Source organism: Anopheles gambiae, chromosome 2 (genome assembly GCF_943734735.2).
Source record: "Anopheles gambiae chromosome 2, idAnoGambNW_F1_1, whole genome shotgun sequence".
In the NCBI taxonomy this organism is placed as follows: Eukaryota; Metazoa; Arthropoda; class Insecta; order Diptera; family Culicidae; genus Anopheles; species Anopheles gambiae.
The window spans coordinates 63700775-63723533 of NC_064601.1; the positions used below are offsets into that span (position 1 = coordinate 63700775).

Sequence of the window (22759 nt, forward strand, 5' to 3'; positions counted from 1 at the left end):
AAGCCGTGTAATACGGTCATCTATTTTTTTATAACCAAATTTGAACGTCACTTTTGACAGGACGAGTGAAAACTTTCATGCCAAAGTGCATTAAAGATACCAGTTGGTGGAAAAGTTCCTTTAGGGGGTCGCCATAATTGAGAAAACTTACATCATTTTAAAACCGGTAACCATTGGTTTCCGAACACAAAGCATAAAAATTAGAACAAATTTCTTGATTATGAAGTGTATTTGTAAGTTAATTTCATTTTACAAAAAAATTAGACATATCAACAAAAGAGTTGATGATTTATTTGATCAACTAATTTAAAACCATGTGAGTAAGAGTAGCGGAACTTGGGGCAAGTGTGCCACCTTAAGCATTTCAAGTTATAACTCACTAAAACGTGTTTTTCAAAAGCCGATTTCAATCTCATAACCATTTTACATCTATTTCCTCACTTATAAATGAGTTTCGCTTGAAAAACGTGCAAAAAAAATTGTTTTTGAAGCGTTTTAAAAAGGGTCCAAAAAGACGTTGTTTTTTGGGCTATGGGGCAAGAGTGCCACTCGTATGGGGCAAGACGGCCACCTGGTTAAAATAACCGTATTTCTTAGATAATTGGAAATTATTATGTTTGTACCACTAGTGTATGTATTCCTACATGTATTTAGTCAACAGTGAACCCTTTTTGACCACCAACTGTACCACAATATGGTTTTTTTACTGTTCTGTTTTTCTGGCGTGGAATCCGCTCACAATAGCGCACCATTCCGCAGCACGCTACAACAAAGTTTACATTTTTGACAGCTCGCGCCTATGAAAGATGGTGGCACACTTGCCCCAAACAGAGATGGCACACTTGCCCCAAAAGTTGTAACTTTTTTGAAATTGAATTTTTCAGTGACAAAAAGAAAGTTTTTTTTCAACTAACCCCACAAAAAATTTCACGTTTTCTCAGCTATACGGTGGTGTAAATATTTTCTCGGTTGATTGTTCGCATGATTTTTGAGAGCTTATTTGGTTGGATTAAAAAATTATAATATTCTGCTCAATTTTGAAACTCAATATAAATCAGTTCAAAACAATGGGGAATATCGATTGGTCTGTATGTAATTCGGCTCAGTATACCTAGTCATTGGAAAGGAACCAACTGTATACACAATTGATCATTAAACTAAAGTTTTTAAGGAAAAATGCTAGGTGGCACTCTTGCCCCGTATGGCACACTTGCCCCAAATTCCGCTAATACTCTCACTTAAATTTCCCATGGGTCTTGTAGATCATTGAGGAATTAGGGCGGTGGCAACGCTTTTTCGCATGCGATTTTATCGGATGGCCTGTCAAATTTTTATATGGGATTTAAAAATCGACGAAATCGCACGTCCGACGTTATCTGTCAAATTCCATATAAATCTCGTCCGATAAAATCGCATCCGATGAGCGTTGCCACCGCCTTTAATGTGAAAATTGGAGAAATAAATTATTTCTATGTTGTTATCCTAGCAATATGTCAAAATGAAAATTTACAATAAATTCATGAACACGAAATAACACACTTTAAACTATGTTCTAATGTTGTAAAATTAGAAAGATAAATTCATGAACAAGGCAAGAAAACGTAAATAACGATTTGAATCTTGGGCACTTTACGTCAAGTGTCGAATTGTAAAAATGCTCTAGATTCCACCACCTGATCTCTTTAATCCACCATGGCTCTAAGGGCGGTGGCAACGCTCATCGGATGCGATTTTATCGGACGTGATTTGTATGGGATTTGACAGATAACGTCGGACGTGCGATTTCGTCGTCCGACGTTATCTGTCAAATCCCATATAAAAATTTGACAGGCCATCCGATAAAATCGCATGCGAAAAAGCGTTGCCACCGCCCTAACAGGTTTTCTGGTAACTCGATAGATACACTAACCGTAGCAATAGACGATGCGCAATCTCAGATTGCGCATATATTTATCTGTCAAACGGATCGGTTTGATATATTTATATGTCAAAAAATATTTATATATCTCGGACATAAAATCTTGAAAATTTATGCGCAATCTTGGCGCAATCTGAAATTGTATGGAAATGACGTTTATAGCTCAGGGTTGGCTACGCGAAATGACATATGTTTTGATAAAACGAATATATGCGCAATCTGAGATTGCGCATCATGTATTAATACGGTAACACTCTTAAGATCTTCATTTACAAACAGATGCGATAAAAATCAACCTTCTAAATACATACACCTTGGCATAAGCCCACATGGATATTATAGCCACTTTGATAGCAGCTTTAAAACTGTTATACAATGCAAACAGCTGTTAGGCAGAAATTTCAGCCTACGGAAAAGGGCCCATTATCTGACTTTGAGGTACCCTGGACATTTCCTGAGACCACTTCTAAGGAAAAAAAATCACTAACACTTAGACTAATAGGTCTTAAATGGCAAGTTAGACAGTAAATCTTCACGAATAGATCATGTATGATGCTTCTAAAAGATTTAACAATTAAGTTATAATGAATTACAGTAATTCTTCTTTTTCTTTTGCACAACATCCGTTGTCAGTCAAGGTTTGCCTGTACCACTAATGGGCTAGGCTTTTAATGCCATGTTGATTCACTCATAGCAGCATAGGATAATCTTAAGTATGGGGACACGATCCATTTGAGAATTGAAACCATGACGGGCATGTTGTTAAGTCGTACGAGTTGACGACTGTACCACGAGACCGGCAAAATTACAATTATCTCCTCTATACAATTACTCTATTGTTTGATTTTACTAAATTCGGACCATTAAAAGGTTTGGCCTAAATTATGTAATATGCAGATGGCTGCTTAGTACTATCGTTTTACCTCTAACAACTGATATTGAAAGTTGAAGTTGAAAGTTATACCCATTTCTGACAAATTGTACTTCAAAAAGTTCCACATATTTCAAGACCTGTTGGGCGGAAGAATATACAAAGCATTGTTATTTAGCATTGTGCCCAGCATTGTGATTTATTGCAACAAATCGTGTAGGAGCAGTGGGAAAAAAAACACCATTTTCAAGCTGCAATTGAGCTAGCGTTTTGATCAAGTACAGGTATTCCTCGATATACGCCATACTCGATATGCACGATTTCGCTCGATACACACGAAATGCATTTTAAAAAAATTATTTTTTTTTGCGAAATGCGGTTTTTAAAAGGTACAAAATTGTAATCTTCAGTTGAAATCAGATTTAATAACTAATTTAATGACTAAAACCTACTACTTAAAGCAAAATTATACGAAAATTAGCTATAATTTCATTGAAAACCTCGAATTTCTACATACGCTAAAATTTGAGATACGCTATTGCCTCTGGTCCGCGTTAATAGCGTATATCGAGGAATATCTGTATATCGAGTATAGCGTATACCGGGGAATATCTGTTATCATTAATAGTCATAATTGTATTCAGAAACCAGATTGAATATTGGTTTGGTTTCATTTTTTTAATATGCATATCACGCCAAAACCCGGATAGACGAATACTTGTGCGTCGTCAAACGACTTTTTTTTAGTTTTTGATGTGTTTTGATTGCTTTTGCACTATTTCAATTTGTATGCTGCCTTTATCAAACCTCATCACTTCTTTTACCGACCCATGCCTCTTGTCACCAAAATTCATTTTTTTTTAAATTCAGCTCGACGAACACTGTTAAGATACACTGTATATGCATGTAGTATAATTTAATATTTTGCTCAGTTTTCAACACTTCTCTGTGGAAAACTACCATCTGGGTGCGATGAGATTTTTATCGACCGCAATAATTCTTAGAACAAGAAATTTTACTACTTCTACGCCGTTGCTCTTCATGAGGGTAAAGTACAGTTGTTCGCAGTGTTTGTTGTTTTTCTAACAGCGAATAACAGTTCCCAGGGACAGCCACCGTCATACGTGAAAGTTCATTGGCAGTCCGTAGGGGTCGCCATCGGTCTGAATGTGTTAATCATGTTTAATCAGGAGGTTACCACCAGGACATATTTGTAACGAAAATTTTACAAAATCGAAAGTAGGAAGCAAATGCAATCATGTTAAAAATCGAGGAATATTAACAGAGTTCTGACACTCATTATCGCATGTCGTCATTATTTGTTCTTGTTTCCTTAGCACCACACGGCACCATGCGATTGAAATAACAGAGATAAGACAAATAATAAACAAAACTAATCTTTGACCTAGAATAATCAAATTGATGAGTACTGCAAACAACTGCAAAGAAATACATGAGGTTAAAGGAAAACAAAAAGTAAGGCGCCTTTGATTCAAGCTTATTTATAAGAAAAAAAAAAGTGCAAAAAACGAGACAGCCCACGAGTGTTTCTATGTTCATCAGTACATAACAGAAGCATGGTGACATTTCAAAGCGTATTCACAAGAAGGGATAAAAAATAACGTGTATAAGTAGTACTTACAATAAAACTCGCCGTAATCCTAACTATTTATCACCCCAATCCATTGAAGATTTTTTATCCACATATTCCAATTACGGATAATCCGAAAGCCACGGACTACTGAATGTTACCGTTCAAATCAAGGTGGAGTATAGAAGAGGTGTCTTCTTAGCGTTTGACATGTTGCCATTTTGAGATTCAGTTTGACAACACCCAATTGACATTTTCGAGCACGAATAATCGGAAAAATTCGAGCAATTTCCCTTAAACTGGAGCCTTACCGTATTATACGGACGTCACACGAGGCGTAAACTCAAAAAGTTTACGCTTGATTTGTATGGGAGAGCGTAATCTTCCTGTCAAAAGATTTCAGGGTTGTATGGCTGAAATCCAGTTTACGCCAAAGTTTACGCTTCGTGTGACGTCCGTATTACCCAATTGACATTTTCGAGCACGAATAATCCGAAATTCGAGCAAATTCCCTTAAACTGGAGCCTTAGGCACTGGTCTAATCTTGTTGCGCGCAACATTGTTGCTGGCAAAATGTATGGATTTTGACAGCTAGCGCAACTTTGTTGCCGGCCAAAATCAAACCAATTTGATTTTTGTCTGGCAACATTTTCTATTTACCTTGGCCATGGTAATCGGGTGTATGAAATGACACAGCAGCAGTGTGCGTTTTGTTGACATCCGCTAAATTTGGATTTTAAGCATTTATAATACATTTTTTGGTGTATATTTTGTTTTTTCAACACTTCATTCAAGAAGTGAATGATAAAAAATAAACTCTGAGCTGTTAATTGGCAATTTTTTTACGCTAAACAATGTCAAAGCAAAATGTTGCCAGCAACATTCATAGACCACCTCAGCGATATGTTGCCGAGCAACAATGTTGCGCGCAACAAGATTAGACCGCTGCCTTAAACTTCCCTTAAACTGCACCTGTGGAAAAAGCGACTTACTCGACTTAGATATGCAAAGAAAACGGCTCAAAATGCCTCGACTCGGCTTCTTTAATGGAAATACTCAAAATTAAGTGAACAGAAAAAACTGCGTTGATCTCGCTTTATTTGCCTTAATCCGGCTTAGTTTTTTCTTTATTCAATTTTAGGGTACTGGTCGTGCGATTAAAAAAAATCCGTGTCTCTTTCCTTCGCTTATTTTGCCGCTACTGCTTCGTGTCTTTTCATTCGTGTCGTGGCGGCCCTCTAGCGTTCGGTTCTGTGGTCCGTCGCAGGCGGCCATCTAGCGCTTGGTTCCATCCGTCTTGTCGGGCGGCTTGTGATGGTTGTCTGGCTGTCAAGGCTGTTTTGACAACACTCCCCCCCAGTACACAAAACGTGGTACACGTTGTTTACAATCAGAAAGTAAAAACAGCTTTGTGTCGCGGTGCGTTCGATTAGATTGCTTATTCACTAACCGCTATCCGAGGTTCCTTTAGGTTTACGCACATCTAACACCGCTATTTTCACCGAAGGGCGTTCGAATATACCGTGTATTGTTTGCACTGTCACTGACCGCACCTGTCCGTCTGTTGCTTTTCGCACCCCGATGATTCGTCCCTTTGGCCAGCTGTTGCGGGGGAGTTGCTCGTCGGCGATAACGACTATGTCGTCGATTTCCAAAGGTTTGGTGGGTTGGTTCCATTTCGGCCGTTGGGTAATCTGTGGAAGATAATCATGAACCCACCTTTTCCAGAACATATCGGTAATTTGCTGAGACGCTACCCAGTTTCTTCTCACAGCGCCCGGTGTGGCGTCTAGTGGGATCCATGATCTGATACCATTGCTGGAGCCCACCAGGAAGTGGTTTGGTGTCAGCACCGGAGATTCGTCGTCATCCAGTGGGACTGCTGTTAACGGCCGTGAATTCACTACATTTTCAATTTCGGTAAGAGCGTTTGCAAGGGTTTCATGACTTGGTCTCTTCTCTTTTAGAGCTACTGTAAGGTTCTTTTTCACGCTTTGTATCAGCCGCTCCCATGCGCCGCCCATGTGTGGTGCGGATGGTGTATTGAAGATCCATGTAATACCTGGGGTAGTTAATCCTTGTTCGATACCCGCATAGTCTGGTTTGTCCTTATGCTCGTGTACGATCTTGCTGGCTCCTTGGAAATTCGTGCCTCGATCGCTATAGATAGCGGCTGGTGTTCCTCTTCTGGCCCAGATGTTTCGAATGGCCATTATACATGAGTCAGTAGAAAGTGACGCCGCTAGTTCTACGTGGATTGCTCGCGTAGTGAGGCAGGTAGCTAGAACCCCCCAACGTTTTTCGACCCGTCTGCCGACCGTTACGAGTATCGGTCCGAAGTAGTCGATACCCATATGAGTGAAAGGGCGAGTGTATCCAGCGAGTCGAGCCTTGGGTAGCGATGCCATCATAGGTTCGAGGGGTTTTGCGTTTTGATTTTTGCATGCTTGGCATTGGGCGCGCGCACTGCGATACAGTGCCTTTAGCTTGGGAATCCTGAAGCGCTGGCGTATCTCGTTTAGTGCTGTTTCATGGCATTGGTGATTGTATCGTTCGTGGTAGTGTAGTAGGAGGAGATTAGTGATTGGACTTCGCTTGGGGAGAATTATTGGATTTTCTGCATCATAGTTTGTGAATTCACAGGTCTGAATTCTGCTGCGTGATCTAAGCATTCCCTGTTCGTCCATGAATGGATTCATCTTTGAAATGCTACTCTCCTTTAACTCTACTGTGGGTTTACCACCTTGTGCGTGTTGGTTTTTAAAGAGAGACAGTTCCTTTTGGAATTCGGTTTGTTGTGCATGTCTGAAACAGTGTCGCTCTGCTTTTTCCAGTTCCTCTCCGGATAGCGTGTCTAATTGCATCGGCCTTTTTTCTATCTTTCTTTTTAGATTCCGGATGAATCGACACACAAAGGCTACGTGTCGTACTAGAGATGACCACTTTGAGAATCGTTTGGCATCTATTACTTCTCCTGGATCTGTGCTGTGTAGGAGAAAATGTGCGCGTAGTTCTGTGGCTGTTTTCGTTGGAGGTGGCGTCGATGGCCAGTCCGTCTTCGTCTTTTTTAGGAACGGTGGTCCATTGACCCATCTACTGGACGATTCGAGCGCATCCTTCGTCCATTTCGTGCCATCATCGGCGACGTTGTCCTTGGATGGTACCCATCTCCACTCGGAAATATCTGAGGATTGTAGGATTTCGCTAACTCGAAACGCTACAAATTGGTGATATTTCCTATGATCGGATGATAGCCAGTTGAGTACGTCCTCGGAGTCGGTCCAGAACATCCTCCTGTGGATAGTAAAGCTCACAGACCTTTGTACTGTCTCGGCAAGTCGAACGCCAATTACAGCTGCCTGCAGTTCCGACTTAGGGATTGATAGGAAGCTGATCGGTGCTACCTTCGTCTTTGCACTTACTATGCTACATTCTATGATACCTTTATCTTCGAAACGAAGGTAGCAGACTGCCGCGAAGCCCATCTCGCTCGCGTCTACAAACGTGTGGAGCTCTATTTCAGCGTCTGTTCCTGTTTGGTTTCTGAAACAGCGCGGTATTTTTAGGCCAGCTATCTCGGGCAAATCTTGTGTCCATTTTAGCCACTTTTCCTCCTGTTGGGGAGGGATACTGTCGTCCCAACCTATCGACGATCGCCACAGCTCCTGAATTATTACCTTTAGTCGCATGACGAAATGGGCTATGAATCCGAGTGGGTCAAAAATGGTCATTTGTACTCGTAGTAGTTGTCGCTTTGTTGGACCCTTTTCTTGTGGCATAGTTAGCTCCTTAAGTTTGTCGGATATACGGAACGTAAAGCAGTCATTTTTAACGTCCCACCACATTCCGAGTACCTTCTCTGTCTGGGTTTCTCCGATGTCTAGGTTTTTTTCTTCGGGAGCCGATGAGCCTAGGAGTGACCTACTGACTGTGGCTGAATTAGAGATCCAATTTCTCATTTCGAAGCCGGCTGCTGCGTGGATCTCTGCTACCTTTGTCGCTGTATTTATGGCTGCTGCTTCGGTTTCTGCACTGAGCAGCATGTCGTCTACGTAGTGCTGTTGAATAATAGCGTTGACTGCTTCGGGCTGTTGTGACATGTATTGCTCTGCATTATGATTTTTTACGTATTGGGCTATACTTGGCGAGCAGCACGCTCCGAAAGTCATCACCTGCATTACGTACACTTCGGGTTCGTCTTCCAATTCTCCTTGTTGCCAGAAAAAACGTTGGCATTGTTGGTCGTCCTTCTTGACCAAGACTTGGTGAAACATTTAAGGGAATTTAGAAAAAGGCCTTTAAAATCAACTGTGATGTGGCTTTTTCGTTGTTTTCTTCTAGATTCGCTCGAAAATGATGTTTTCTATCGTTATAATTGGTCAGGTAGCCATTTTATACTTAAATAATATTGATTTTTTATAAAATAACGTCACACAAAATTAGCTTTTGTTTTTCATTAAAAATCGAAGCTATGTGTGTAAAATGAGCTCGACGGCATCGTCAATCGATAGAAGCAAGTCTAATTTACGAACTCACCAAATTTTAGCGCTTTCAGCACACTTGATCAGACACAAATCCACAATTTCAAGCGTATCGAGTACTAATCAAGCAGATATGGGAAAACAATTTCGTTTTTTTTTTTTTTAACTTTACCACGTAAGTTGGCAACCAGCATACCCGGGTATTCCATACATTTTGTATGGAGAATGACGTTTCTCTTCTTCCTCTTTTCGTATTGTGCTTATTTTCGAGTCAAATTCAAGCGATTACAAATTTCAATTTGACCGTTAGTTTTATAATAAAATGAAAAAAAACTTAATGAATAAATGAAATAGAAGATAATATATGGCATTACTTGCTTACAGCATTAAAATATAGAAAGCATTGTTTACCTATGAAAATCGTTAATTTTTTGCATAAAAACGTGTGGAATACCCGGGTATGCCGGTTGCCAACTTAGGCAGCGGTCAGAACTTCGCCGCATGCGATTTTGCCGCAAGCGATTGTATGGGATTTGACGTTAATGACAGCACTTGCGAATCTGCCGCATGCCACGATGCGGCAAATCAAAATCATTTGATTTTGCCGCATCGCCGCATGCGATTTTATTTCAGATGTCAAATGCCTAAAATCATATCAATGAATGATCTATATATATAAAAATCTCGTGTCACGGTGTTTGTCGCGAGCAAACTCCGAAACGACTGGATCATTTTCAACGAAACTTTGCACACACCTTATGGTGGTATGAGAATAGGTTTTAAGACTCACATCATTTTCAGAAGTTGCACTAAACTTAATTTATTAGCAATTTTCTAACTCCCATACAAAGGACATCATTGTTGTAGTTGTATACAGCACTTTGACAGTCGGTGTGAAGCGCGGTTTACACTCGGTGTAAGGTGCGGTTTACACTCGCCTAGCGGTTTACGATGCTGTCACAAATATCCATAATGACAAAACAGAGATGGAGTACTTTAGTTTGGGAATAATGAATTTAAAAATACCTGCTACTTCGCTTTTTCCTGTTTACTGTTTGATGTTCCAAAACGAACAAATATGCTTGCTTTAATAATTGTAACATAAACATGTTTGGTTACTGATGTTAAACTCGCAAGTGTAAACAACATTTTTCGTTATGGTGTTTTTTTTTCGGTCTGCCCGGCTGCGGTCTTACCCGAGGTCAAACGATGTCTGTTTGCGGTTTGGACTTACGAACATCGTGTTTTTCGCATGGACAATTATATGTGGCATGTTCTCGCGTGGGTAAACCTTTCAATCTATACATACTAGCTAAAGACAGATTAACCAAAAATATCGTCCATTCATTAGCGCTTCGAGATTTGCATTTCGAGATTTTAGAGATTCATAGTAGTTATATGTGTGTGACAAGTATGTAATTATTTGCATGTAAATAAATCAATCTACGTAATTCTACACTGTTTTACTGTTCCAAATTATGTTCTTAAACATATTATTTGAGTAATTAACGACAATGACATCAATGAAAACAAATAAAATGAATCAAAAATTAAATGTGAATTTAAACACCTATATTTGCAACTTAACGGACTGGCAGACGAAGGCGCGAGACCGTGAGCGGTTTCGGACACTCCTGAGGCAGGCCAAGACCGCAAAGCGGTTGTAGTGCCGGATAAGTAATTTGCAACTTCAAATACTTAATCGGCAACTAATAAAATGTGGGGTAAAACTAGGTTTACCGGGCCAGCTAGTTATCTTTATAAAGATACAACAAAATATCATTATAATACCTTGAAAAGCTAGAAAATTGAGAAAACTCTTTTCTTGCCGCATGCGGCAAAATCGCATGCGGCGAAGTTCTGACCATTACCTTACGTGTGTAAATCTGGTTGCCAACTCTACGGTTAAGCTACACCAGTTTAAGGGAATTCAGAAAAAGTCCTTTAAAATCAACTGTAATACGACTTTTTCGTTACTTTCTTCTAGATTCGTTTGAAAATGATGTTTGCTGTCGTTACAGTTGGTGATGGTCCCATCCCAAGTGCCACAAATCAACTAAACGACCACTAAACGCCTTCTAAACGACTCAAGCTCTCTACCTAAACGGAATATAGAAAGACTTCGTTTAGCAGGCGGCAAACGACTCATGCATTCTAAAAATAGCAAAAAAAGCTGATGGCGCTATCTGTTGGTGGGATACCCCAACCAGTGGAGCTTCATCGCTTGGAGGAAAGCTTTCTCATTTCCTCTGTACTGTTGTATGGTTTCGCATTGAAGTTATGCATCGCTAGAACTAGAACGGCGATACGATTGTTTAAATACTAAACTCCAATGGAAACCACCAGCACTGAAGCAAGTGAGATTTGAGTAATGGTCGTTGGTGTTGATATCCACGTATCTGACCACACGACCATTTATATAGATTTTTGCTCAGCAAGTTAGAAGGCTATAAGGTCATAATAAGAAGAAACTTGTCGGAAACACATTGCAAGAAAAGGATAGCAATATAATGATTAGTTTTAATACGCCATCTATTGATCAAACCAATGAAGCTGTGGAGCTTTCATTTTTTTTCTATGGATATTCAATTTTCCAGTCGTTTAAGCTTAATCTGTGGCGCTTGGGTATGTTGCAGTAGGGCGGAATGGGACATCGTCCGTTAGCCTCGAGGGAGTTAGACCTCATCCCAATGGATACTGTGCAACAGCCAGGCATGATAATATTCCTCACCTATTACGAACAGTGATTACTTTGGGAAAGTACGGCACATTGCACCCCTCCCTCTCCATATATACTTTACTGTTGTTGGACGGAAAAGAAACTCGTAAGGTAAAACTGTGTCTGCACTGCACACCCACCTGAGACATCTATGAGAAGAGAGTTTATAAAAAAATGAAAATTATTTTTATATTCATTTCATGAAAATGTGACTCAAATTACCGTGCAAGTTCCAAAAACAGCATACATTTTCCCTCCAACATATGCTTTCTAGCTGTGTACTTCACACGCTTGTTTATCTCCTTGTCCGTAATGCTGGTAATGCTGAGAAGCGAATGATTTCACATTAATTCTCCACTTGCTCGATGTAATCCTTTTCCCTGACACAATCTTAAACTCCTTCATGTTGGATCTTTTCACGACAACGAAAGCATATTTTTACTGGAATCTCACTTAGTCGATTTCTCCGTTGCCACAGCTATTAATTCATCATAAAATTAATAATCACAAAATAATTAAATAACTTAAAAATTACAAGCTTCAACACCAAACACCATACCATTGCACGATTGCAATCCAGTCAAATTGTAAACAAACCAGTCCAATTGTAAACAAACCATTCCAATTTGTCTGTCAAAATTTTCATTCATTTTTTTATTGGAAATCGGCCAAAACGGGCTTTTGACGTAACCTGTATAGCCGGATAAAAGGTACCGAATAAACGGCGCTCCACTGTACAGGTGTCCCCCGATATACGACTGTATTTGGGACCGAAAAAATGTCCCAAAGCAAGGCGTAAGTCGAATTAGTCGTATGTCGAATATATGTGATTATAAAGTTTATAACTGAAATTGAAGAGTCGGAATCTAAGAAATCGTGTATTTTATTTAAAATAATGTACGATAATGTATGTCTTTTCACCAAAAGCGATATAGAAATTCAAGACCGGAGAGTTGTGGAATCAATGGAAATGTGTTTGTAACGGTTATAAGCACAGCAATTCAAAAAATATACTAATTCCGTCTCAATGACAACTTTTAACTGTCAAAATCAAAATCGTCGTATCTGCGAATCGTCGTAACTCGAGGGGGTCGTAACTCGGGGGACGCCTGTAATCAAATATGAACTACCTTAGAATCCTACCTGTCGCGCACACGAAAGTGTCTTTCGGAGCAGCAGCTTAAGACAGGCACAGTACACGCCGACTTAAGCACAATAATGAACGCACCAACTGGTTCTTGGCAAGTAATGGCTTCATTAATTTATTCAATTGATTTTATACTCTAAAAATGCTGACCGTCGTCGATCAGCATATTCTTCTTAATCTATTCTTCTTAGCCTATTTTTCCATTTAATCGTTAAACCAGCGCGCATCGCTGGCGCGTTGCATAACATAGCTAGTCAGCATTTATTGACCTAGCAACGCTTTGTTTTTTAAGCCTAAATTGTCGTCAGCGACATCCCTCCCCCCGTAAATCCTCGTAGGGGAGTTACAATTCTAGGTTTAAAGTGGGTGGCCTGCATGGAGGAGGACCAATATTTTGTTTTAGATATTTCTTGATTAACATCGCGGAAACCAAGATGACCGTAATAGAAACACTTAGTATGGTTATCGAGAAGAGTACATAGTTACTGGTTACTGATTCTACTTCGTTAGACTTATCTTCTTTTGATATGCTTAAATTTAACATGGGTTTAAAATATGCTCTAACTTGCTCAGATTTTATTAGCATCGTCGGTTGTATTTCGAACTTGCTCGTCAAAATGCTACAGTCTAGTGACAAGGTTATGATTCCGATTGAGCAGCTTGGTGTAGTGAGTGTTTTATTACATTTTAGTAATATCTTATCAGGGTTGGTAGAGAAGAACAGAATACTGTTTGGATTTGTAAGTTGTATAAATTCAGTGACTTCTGGCCCTATTTCCTTTGAACTACATCTGGTACCACTTTCTGTGTGTAGTAATGCTGATGCTATGCAGTCTGGTTCTCGTTGTATTATTTTCTCAGAAGATATGTAATGCGATTCGTTCAGTTTAACAATTTCCTTCGGGTATAAGTAACTAGTTTCGTTGATGGCTATTGTATTTTCGTGTATGTCTAAAATCGTATAATTAGCAAAGTTTGGAATGGCTATGACTTTAAACATCTCGTAATTTTCTATCGATACAATTACGTTTTTGATAGAAAAGACTATTTCACCATTTTCTATCCTCCTATTGGTTATTTCCGAGTATTCTAAAACATTATAATGACTTGCCATCTTTCTTCGTATAGTTTGTTTTAACATCTCTTCATCCTCTAAATATAATTGGTTTGAATCTATTTCGTGATACTTATTTATCATGTCTTGTACTAGAGCGGTTGTAAGCATGATCGTTTCTTGTATGTACTTTGTTAGAACTTCATTTTTGTTATGCTTAAATTCTTTGCTGAGAACATCTATACCATCATAGAGTTTGTCTATTCGGTGACGTAAATTTTCTGTTAACTCATTGTGTTTTTTATTTGTTTGGGTCAAACGTTCGGACACATGTGTAATTTTTGTATCCTCTGCTGCTCTGAAGGCTGCTAATTGCTCGTCTATGTCGTCTCCCCCGAACATGAAATCTTTTAATATACCAAATATTCCCCGGGAGCGTTTTGTCCTTTTGTGACTTATTCCTTGAATTAGTTGAATTGCATGGTTGCATTCGCGCTGGATTGTAACTTTTAGATCTGAGAGTTCGGAGTCCGTACTATTAACGGAGTTCAATACTGTGGTTAAGTGTTTTTTCAACGTTTGTAACGTATCCGTATCATTTGCCGGACGTGTCCCCGTATGGAATGTCGTTTCCCGTGCTCCTTTTTTTAATAGGAGTGTCCCAATATGATCAAAGTATATTCCTGGTTCAGGGATAGGTACGATCGATAAGCATTCGACTTTAAACAGAGCGGCTATGTATATTGTTATTTTAAGGATGAGCTCCATGATACGGGCCTAATTTTGAGCTTTTTCCTTTTTGGTATTTGACTTGCTAGTTCTTCTGCTTTAGCTTTTATAACGTTAAGATTTGTTTCCTTCCTTTTTCCCCAATTTGGAAATGTTTGATCTCGTTTTACCTCGAGTACTGCTAGTTTTACAGTTGGCCTATTAACTACATTATTACCTACTTTGATTCGTGCTGAACGAGTTTGTCCGTCTACGCCAGTTACCAGCTCGCAGATTCGGCCTTTAAACCACTTTCCTTTCCTTTGTTCATCGGGAAACGTGACAATATCGCCTATTTGTAATGGTTTGGCCGGTTGAGTCCACTTTTCTCGTATAGAGAGCTTTGGGAGATACTCAGCTATCCACCGTCGCCAATATTGTTGTGTGATTGCCTGGGCCCTTTTCCAATCGGACCGTACCAATTCTGTTTTGGTGATATCTGAGATATTCGGCTCTGCCTCGCCGGAACAACCTAGCAAGAAATGAGCTGGAGTTAGGGGCTCGTCATCTTCTTGTTCTAGTGTTAAGTGAGTCAATGGTCGATTAATTGTTAGGAACTCTATCTCAGTTAGTATTGATCTGAGAACGTGTTCTTTATAACTCTCAGCCATGGGAAGCAGACTCTTGATTTCTACAACCATTCGCTCCCACGCACCTCCAAAATGAGGGACGCCTGGTGGGTTAAAGATCCATTCTATGCCTTCTGAGGCACATCGATGTCTTATTTGTTTCATCTTATTGTCGGCTCCGACAAAGTTGGTCCCATTATCGCTGTATAGGAAAGATACCTTTCCTCTTCTGTATTGCAAATTTTTTAAGCAAACAATAAAGGTGCTTGCCGTTAGATCAATGGCTATTTCTATATGGATTGCTCTTGTGGTTAAACACGTAAATATAACACCCCACCTTTTTTCTGACCGTCTGCCTATCGTAACGAATAGGGGGCCGAAGTAATCTACTCCACAATGCGTAAATGGTTTTTTAAACACTGCTGTTCTACATGTTGGCAGTGGTGCCATTATTGGTGGGATTGGTTTAGCTCGTGCGTTTTTGCAGTATTGACATTTGTTTATTACGTGCTTAAGACTGCTTCTGAGATCTATCACCCAGAATTTTTGACGAACTGCAGCCATCACTGATTCGCTCTTCTGGTGGTAGTACCTCTCATGATAATGTTGCAGGATAAGGTTTGTAATGTGATGCCCTTTTGGTAGGACAATAGGGCTACGTGCGTTAAATTGAAGAAATTTAACGTGTTCAAGTCTTCCTCTAGAACGCATGATCCCATCTTGGTCCAACATAGGGCACAGGCACCTAATTTTACTGCTGCCATTAATCGGGTTCTTCAATGAGAGTTGTATCATCTCCGTTTGAAAGCTTTCCCATTGAGCCTTTTTTATTAAGTGGCACTCAGCTAAGTCAAGGGTAGCTTTATCGATTGCTGTCGAAAATGACAGAGATTTAGCCTTACTTTTTAACCAATCCAAGTACTTTAGTGCGTACGCTACCGATCGTTTTAGACGGTGCCAGTTGGAACACCATTCGACGGAAATGGCGTCATAATCTATTCTTTCCACTGTTCTCGAAGTGTTTACCCTTTTCCGGTCTTCAAATGTGTCCGGAATGTCTGGTGTTAGTATTTTTATTTCTAAATTTTTGAGAAAGTCGGGACCATTTCACCATATTGACTTTTTCTTACAAGTTTTTGTAGCTTCGTCAGCAGGGTTTTCTGCAGATGCTACCCAGTTCCACTGCTTCGGAGAGTTGAACTCCAAAATTTCTCCGATTCTCAGGGCTACGAACTGATTATATGTTCTAGGTTCTGAGTTAAGCCAAGCTAGAACTGTTTTTGAATCGGTCCAAAAGAATTCTGTTTGAACCCTTAACCGCAATTCCCTCTTGATTGATTCGTTTAGGCGAGTGCCTAGCACTGCCCCTTGCAATTCAAGCCTAGGGATCGACAGTGGTTTGGTAGGAGCGACTCTTGATTTTGCGGCCACGATACTTATGTCGATGCCTAAGTCGTGGACTGTCCTAAGATACGTGACTGCGGCAAAGGCTTTTTCTGACGCGTCTACGAAAGTATGGAGCTCCCTGATCTTTACGTTATTTTCAATCGAAAAACATCTAGGTATGGATATGTTGATCGAGTTTTCGATTCGGCTTATCCAGTTTTCCCATTTTTCCTTTATGGACTGTGTGACTTCGTCATCCCAGTCTAGTTTAGTTTTCCAAAGATCTTGCATCAAAATCTTACCTTCAACAGTAATGTTGGCAAGATGGCCTAGAGGATCGTAGATTTTCATTATATATGAGAACATCTGACGTTTCGTTAGTGTTTTAATATCTGCCCTTTTAAACTTGTAGGCAAAGACGTCAGACTCTTTGTCCCAAACCAATCCCAACACTTTATCGAAGTTTTGATTTTTCTCCTCTATGCCAAGTACACTTTTCTCGGATAACCTGTTGGTTGGAATGCCTTTCTCCACTTCTTTTGAGTTGGAAAAGAAGTTTCTCATAAAGAATTTAGCATCATCATGTATTTTACACACCTCCGAGATAGTATTCACGGCTGTATCAATATCTGGATAACTATCTAAGTAGTCATCTACGTAGTGGTTTTCAATAATCGCTTTTACTGCCTGGGGATAAATATTTTTGTAACGCAGTGCGTTCTCGTTCTTCACAAACTGAGCACAAGTTGGTGAGCAAGTTGCCCCAAATGTCATCACTTGCATAACGTAAACTTGAGGAACGTCAGAAGGCGATTCTCGAAATAGAAATCTTTGAGCGTCTTGATCTTCCCGTCTCACCTTTACCTGGTGATACATTTCCTTGATATCTCCTGAACAGCCTATTTTGTGTTCCCTGAAGCGGAGTAGCACTCCGAACAGGGACGCAGTAAGATCTGGACCGGAAAGAAGTTGAGAATTAAGGGATATATTTTGATTTTTTGCAGCCGCGTCGAATACTAAACGTGGTTTGGGAATGGGTTTATTATGGTTTATCACGGAAAAGTGGGGAATGTAGTTTATTTTTCCGTTTAATTGCAGCAGTTCCATTGGTGTCGCCTTACGTGCATATCCCTTTTCAACGTATGCGTTTATTTCTTTATGATACCATAATTTTAAGTTTGGATCCCTTTCCATTGCCTTCTCTTGACTTTTTAAGCGCGTAAGCGCTTGTCCGTAACTGTCTGGCAATTTAGGATTGTCGGTTTTCCATACTAAACCAATTTCGTATCCGTCGCCAGTATTTTTAAGCGTGTCTTTCATAATTTTTAACGCTCTTTTGTCTTCTTCAGAGGCACGGGTTGGAGTAGGTTTAACTCCAAATTCCTCTGTAGAAAAGAAACCACGCAAGATTTGCATCATGTTCTTGTTTTCTTCTTCGTACGTCTCTGTCATCACAAATGAGTTCTCTGTGACATTTGGCGTATTCGTTCCCCCAAAAATGACCCAACCAAGCCTCGTTTCATGGGCAATTGGTTCGTTTGGTCTACCTTCTCGATATTTTGCACCATGGCAAAGATACGAATGAGGAAGGCCTAGTAGCACGGTAGGCCTCGCATCTGCATAGCTAGAGATACTAATGCCTTTCAAATGTTTAAAATTTCTTTGCAAACACGGAGCATCTATGGTTTGAACGGGAAGGTTAAGTTCCCTTACACTTCTGAGACCTTTTACTTGAAATTTTCTTTTGTTAGCTCCCTCTACTGTTATGGGAACTATCCTACTTTCTGTCTCTTTTTGAATGCTTCCGTCCGTCCAGGAGAGAGTTAGCGGTCTTTTTGGTCCGTGAACGTTTAGTTCTTTTCGGACACTTTCCAAAATGAGGCTAGTTGAAGAGCCAGGATCCATGAATGCATAAGTTTCGAATTTTCTATCATTATGGTGCAAAGTGATGGGCACGATCTGATAGAACAGATTATTCTTTTCCTGATGGCAATTTATTTTGTTTGTAGGTTGCCCTTCTACCAGATTTCTTTTATGAAACATACTATGATGCCTTTTGCCGCACCCGTACACACTACATTGTGGTGGTAGACGACAGTTTTGGGCGTTATGGTTGCTGTACTTGCAGCAATTGGTGCAAATTCTATGCCGAATGAAAAGAGATAATTTTTCATCGGGCATCTTACCGTTCAATTGTCGGCAACGAGTGGTTTCATGAGGAAATCCACAAATTAGACATATCGTTTGCTTTTCAGGCCCTTTAAGACGATGCTGCATGTTTTGACGGTTCGACCTTTCTTGTTTGGCTACTCCTTCGTTCGCGGCCAGTATAATGGCCAGTTCTTCAGAGGGTTTCAGCCATTCTGCTAGGTCTTTTAGCGTGAGATTCTTATTATCTTGTTTCCTACTTATTGTGTGTTTCAACCATTCGTTCCGAAGTTCGGTTGAAAATCTTGATGTCAAATCGTTTAGCAGCCTCTGGTCATTCAAAAAACCTTCTTGCTTCAACAACACCATGTTGTCAATGAGATTGCGCAAAGCGTTGGAAAATTCTAAGAATGCTGAGGGATTATCTATCGTTATGTGCTTTACTACTAGTAATTCTAACAGTAAAGACTTGTAAATGCTTTCAGCATTTCCAAACATTTTGTCGAGCCTGTTTAATACAAGCGGAACGTTTTCTGGGTTAAGCATTAACCCACTAACCGCACGAAATGCTTCGCCCTTCAGATGCTTTTGCAGCCTATTCATGTTTTCTAAATTTGAAAAATTACAAGCTCGGGAAGTTTCTTCGTAGGCTTGTTTAAATTGAGGCCAGCATTTATAGCTTCCATCGAAATCTGGAAGCTTTGAAAGTGTTACTTTCGAGTCCTTAGAACACAACGATTGAACCATTTTGTCTAAACTCTGAGTTAACAGTTTTACGTCTAAACTTGTCATTGGTTTTTCATTGACATCTTCTGATTTTTTATTTTGTATCTCTTCTTGTAGCCGTTTTAGCTCTTCTTCTATTCTTACTTTTTCTTTTTCTTTTTCTTCTTCAATTGTCATTTTTTCTTTCAGCAGTTTTTGCGTCTGCATTAGTGCTGACCTATATTCCTGCCGTTCAACTTCCTTATCTTTACATTTTTTGCATAAAAAATCTTTAACAGGTGATTTTATGTCTAAGCATGACAAGTGAAACCACCTGTCGCAATCAATACAAGTTATCAATTTCCCTATCTCATCTGGGTTCGTGCATAATTTGCAGTGCCCATTCGGATTTTTTTTAAAATCGTATTCCATCTTGAACTCACCGTGGTTCAGATCCGCTTCAGCAGGGTCAACTCCTATTCGGCTGGTCAGGGACGGCTGGATCGGGAGTGATGTCTTCACTGCTGCTTGTTGGTCTTCTCAGGATTACAATACGACGTCTTCCGTATTACGTGCCGGTTGCCCTCAAACCGAGAACGATGGTTGCCTCAACCGGAACGATGTTTTCTTAGCCGTGGGTCGGCGGTCATACACACGACGGTCATACACACGATGGATACACTCGTCACAATTAATTTCTTCAATTTGCTCTTCCTACGTTGCACTGCGTCGGATGCCTTATGCAATATTTAGCTCGCGGCACACGTGTTTCGTTATACGTTTCGTCGGAGTTAACGTCCGATATTTGCGACGCACGCGTTTTACGATAACTGTTTGTTTTGTTTTTTTTTTTTTTTTCTACTGGCGCTAAAATGACGGTTTCATGTTGCGTTGCGAGAACGGATGCACCTTTCGAAGCTCGCGACGTACACGTATTGGTCACCTTTTTCACTAGTTCAGCATTTGCCTTATACGTTGGCAGTATCGAGTTCACTTTCGATTGCGTCACTTCACTAACGGTAATGACCGCGTTCTATTCACTGTTGTGTCGTTGCACTTACAGTTCTTTTGCACTCACTCACCGCCGAGGCGCTTCTCGGGTTTTGCTTCGTCGAGCTCGCGGCGTACGCGTATTGGTCACCTTTTCACTAGTTCAGCATTTGCCTTATACGTTGGCAGTATCGAGTTCACTTTCGATTGCGTCACTTCACTAACGGTAATGACCGCGTTCTATTCACTGTTGTGTCGTTGCACTTACAGTTCTTTTGCACTCACTCACCGCCGAGGCGCTTCTCGGGTTTTGCTTCGTCGAGCTCGCGGCGTACGCGTATTGGTCACCTTTTCACTAGTTCAGCATTTGCCTTATACGTTGGCAGTATCGAGTTCACTTTCGATTGCGTCACTTCACTAACGGTAATGACCGCGTTCTATTCACTGTTGTGTCGTTGCACTTACAGTTCTTTTGCACTCACTCACCGCCGAGGCGCTTCTCGGGTTTTGCTTCGTCGAGCAACTGGTGCGTGGCCCTTCTTCCTGGGCTGGCTGTCGTAGATCGGCTACGCCGGATCGTCGTCCGTCGCCGTTGTTTCACTATCACAACCCTGCTTGGGTTGCTGTGGGGTCTATTCACGCCTCTACGGGCTTGTTACTACTTCGGGTTTTTATTTCCCGATTTATTTGACTACTTTCCGAACCATTGGTTGATGCGTCCTCTCTGGAGCCACCATTTGTCGCGCACACGAAAGTGTCTTTCGGAGCAGCAGCTTAAGACAGGCACAGTACACGCCGACTTAAGCACAATAATGAACGCACCAACTGGTTCTTGGCAAGTAATGGCTTCATTAATTTATTCAATTGATTTTATACTCTAAAAATGCTGACCGTCGTCGATCAGCATATTCTTCTTAATCTATTCTTCTTAGCCTATTTTTCCATTTAATCGTTAAACCAGCGCGCATCGCTGGCGCGTTGCATAACATAGCTAGTCAGCATTTATTGACCTAGCAACGCTTTGTTTTTTAAGCCTAAATTGTCGTCAGCGAACTCATAAACGCAACAACTCATAAACAGAGCAACAGTCAGAAAAAAACAACACAGAGCGTTACTACATACACCGAGAATGCTGCTGAGAAAATAACTGACAGCATGCATTTTCGGTGAGAGAATTCTCTTCGGCATGCAAAGAACGATGGAGCTGAGAAAAATTTGATTTGGCAGTTTATAGCAATCGATCAATTATAGAGTGCATTTTTGCCGTCTTATAATCGTAGAAATATTATTAAAAAGTAAAAGAAACTTTTTTGACTTCATTTTAGCGATTAAAATGGATTTTTTCAACATCATTTTAAAAGTCTCATCTCGGCGCTTTTCAGAGCTTCTACACACACCAGCGTGAGAAACCGGTAGTCAATTCTCTCACAGCCATCTCTCAGCTGCAGTCTCGGTGTATGTAGAAACGCTCACAAGGTTCACAAAAAGGAACACAGACAAAAATAACGAATCGATAGAACAAATCAAACGACAAAAAGGAAAAAAAGAAAAGAAGGATATATAGCCTCAGTAGCTGGTCCTAAACTAAAGAGGTTCGCAGTAAAACGCTACCACGGGCTAGTAGCGGAGGGCCCAGGAAGCTGGACTCCGTATACCGAGCCGGGGTATAACCTCAAAAAGAGAAGAAGAAGAAGAAGAAGGCGTCGTCCATCGATAGAAGAACGTCTAATTTACGAACACACCACATCTTGGCGCTTTCAACACGCTTGATCACACACAAATCAACGATTTCAAGCGTATCGAGTACTAATCGAGCAGATATGGGAAAACAATTTCGAGCAAATGCTACTTGGGCAGCAGTCGGTATTTGTTTACAGGCAGCAGCTACATTATAATGTGTAAAATGCCGATTTATGGAATGTGGATGAAAATACAAATTTTTAGTGCTAAACAAATGTTTATTAAACGAAAACAATTCATTTATCATCCCAAGTGACATTTGCTCGAAATTGTTTTTCCATATCTGCTCGATTAGTACTTGATACGCCTGAAATTGTGGATTTGTGTCTGATCAAGTGTGTTGAAAGCGCTAAGATTTGATAAGTTCGTAAATTAGACTTTCTTCTATCAATGAACGATGCCGTCGAGCTCATTTTACATTCGTAGTTTGGATTTATTTATGAAAAACAAAAGCAAATTTTTTGTGACGTTATTTTATAAAAAATCGATATTAGTTAAGTATAAAATGGCTACATGACAAACTATAATGATAGAAAACATCATTTCCAAGCGAGTCTAGAAGAAAACAACGAAAAAGCCTTATCACAATTGATTTTAAAGGCCTTTTTCTAAATTCCCTTAAACTGGTGCAGTTTAAGGGAAGTTTAAGGCTCCAGTTTAAGGCAATTTGCT

The 22759-nt window shown here is 40.1% G+C and overlaps 2 protein-coding genes and 2 long non-coding RNA genes across 22 annotated transcripts in view; 1 reads left to right on the top strand and 3 right to left on the bottom strand.

Annotated features, from left to right (window-relative positions):
* LOC1275382 (bifunctional methylenetetrahydrofolate dehydrogenase/cyclohydrolase, mitochondrial) overlaps nucleotides 1-9060 on the bottom strand; it is a 34058-nt gene extending 24998 nt beyond the window's left edge. For 3 of the 19 annotated variants that reach the window (XR_009765531.1, XR_009765530.1, XR_009765533.1), the window contains exons 1-2: nucleotides 4432-8654; nucleotides 4195-4228 (exon numbers count right to left, since the gene is read on the bottom strand). The gene's annotated coding sequence lies outside the window, so the exon portion shown is untranslated. Of the gene's footprint in view, nucleotides 1-3749; nucleotides 4229-4431; nucleotides 8655-8916 lie in introns of those variants that run through there. The other 16 variants (XM_061651724.1, XM_061651723.1, XM_061651725.1 and 13 more) reach the window with 12 other exon arrangements.
* LOC133392207 (uncharacterized) lies at nucleotides 6159-9222 on the top strand. The gene is made up of 2 exons (XR_009765537.1): nucleotides 6159-6300; nucleotides 7272-9222. It is a non-coding gene; the product is annotated as an uncharacterized LOC133392207 (long non-coding RNA).
* A 2132-nt stretch (nucleotides 9223-11354) lies between these two features.
* LOC133392208 (uncharacterized) lies at nucleotides 11355-12446 on the bottom strand. Its single transcript, XR_009765538.1, has 2 exons — nucleotides 11803-12446; nucleotides 11355-11729 (listed from the first exon to the last, which is right to left on the bottom strand). It is a non-coding gene; the product is annotated as an uncharacterized LOC133392208 (long non-coding RNA).
* Nucleotides 12447-12815: 369 nt separating this feature from the next.
* On the bottom strand, nucleotides 12816-21892 carry LOC133392202 (uncharacterized). Its single transcript, XM_061651738.1, has 2 exons — nucleotides 19801-21892; nucleotides 12816-15021 (listed from the first exon to the last, which is right to left on the bottom strand). Exon 2 carries the CDS (start codon nucleotides 14547-14549, stop codon nucleotides 13071-13073), a length of 1479 nt encoding a protein of 492 aa, XP_061507722.1. The 5' UTR covers nucleotides 14550-15021; nucleotides 19801-21892; the 3' UTR covers nucleotides 12816-13070.
* Between the last annotated feature and the right edge of the window lie 867 nt (nucleotides 21893-22759).

What these genes read in the sequence shown, in the direction of transcription:
- LOC133392202 (XM_061651738.1), bottom strand. Translation starts at nt 14,549, where the DNA reads ATGGAGCTCATCCTTAAAATAACAATATACATAGCCGCTCTGTTTAAA.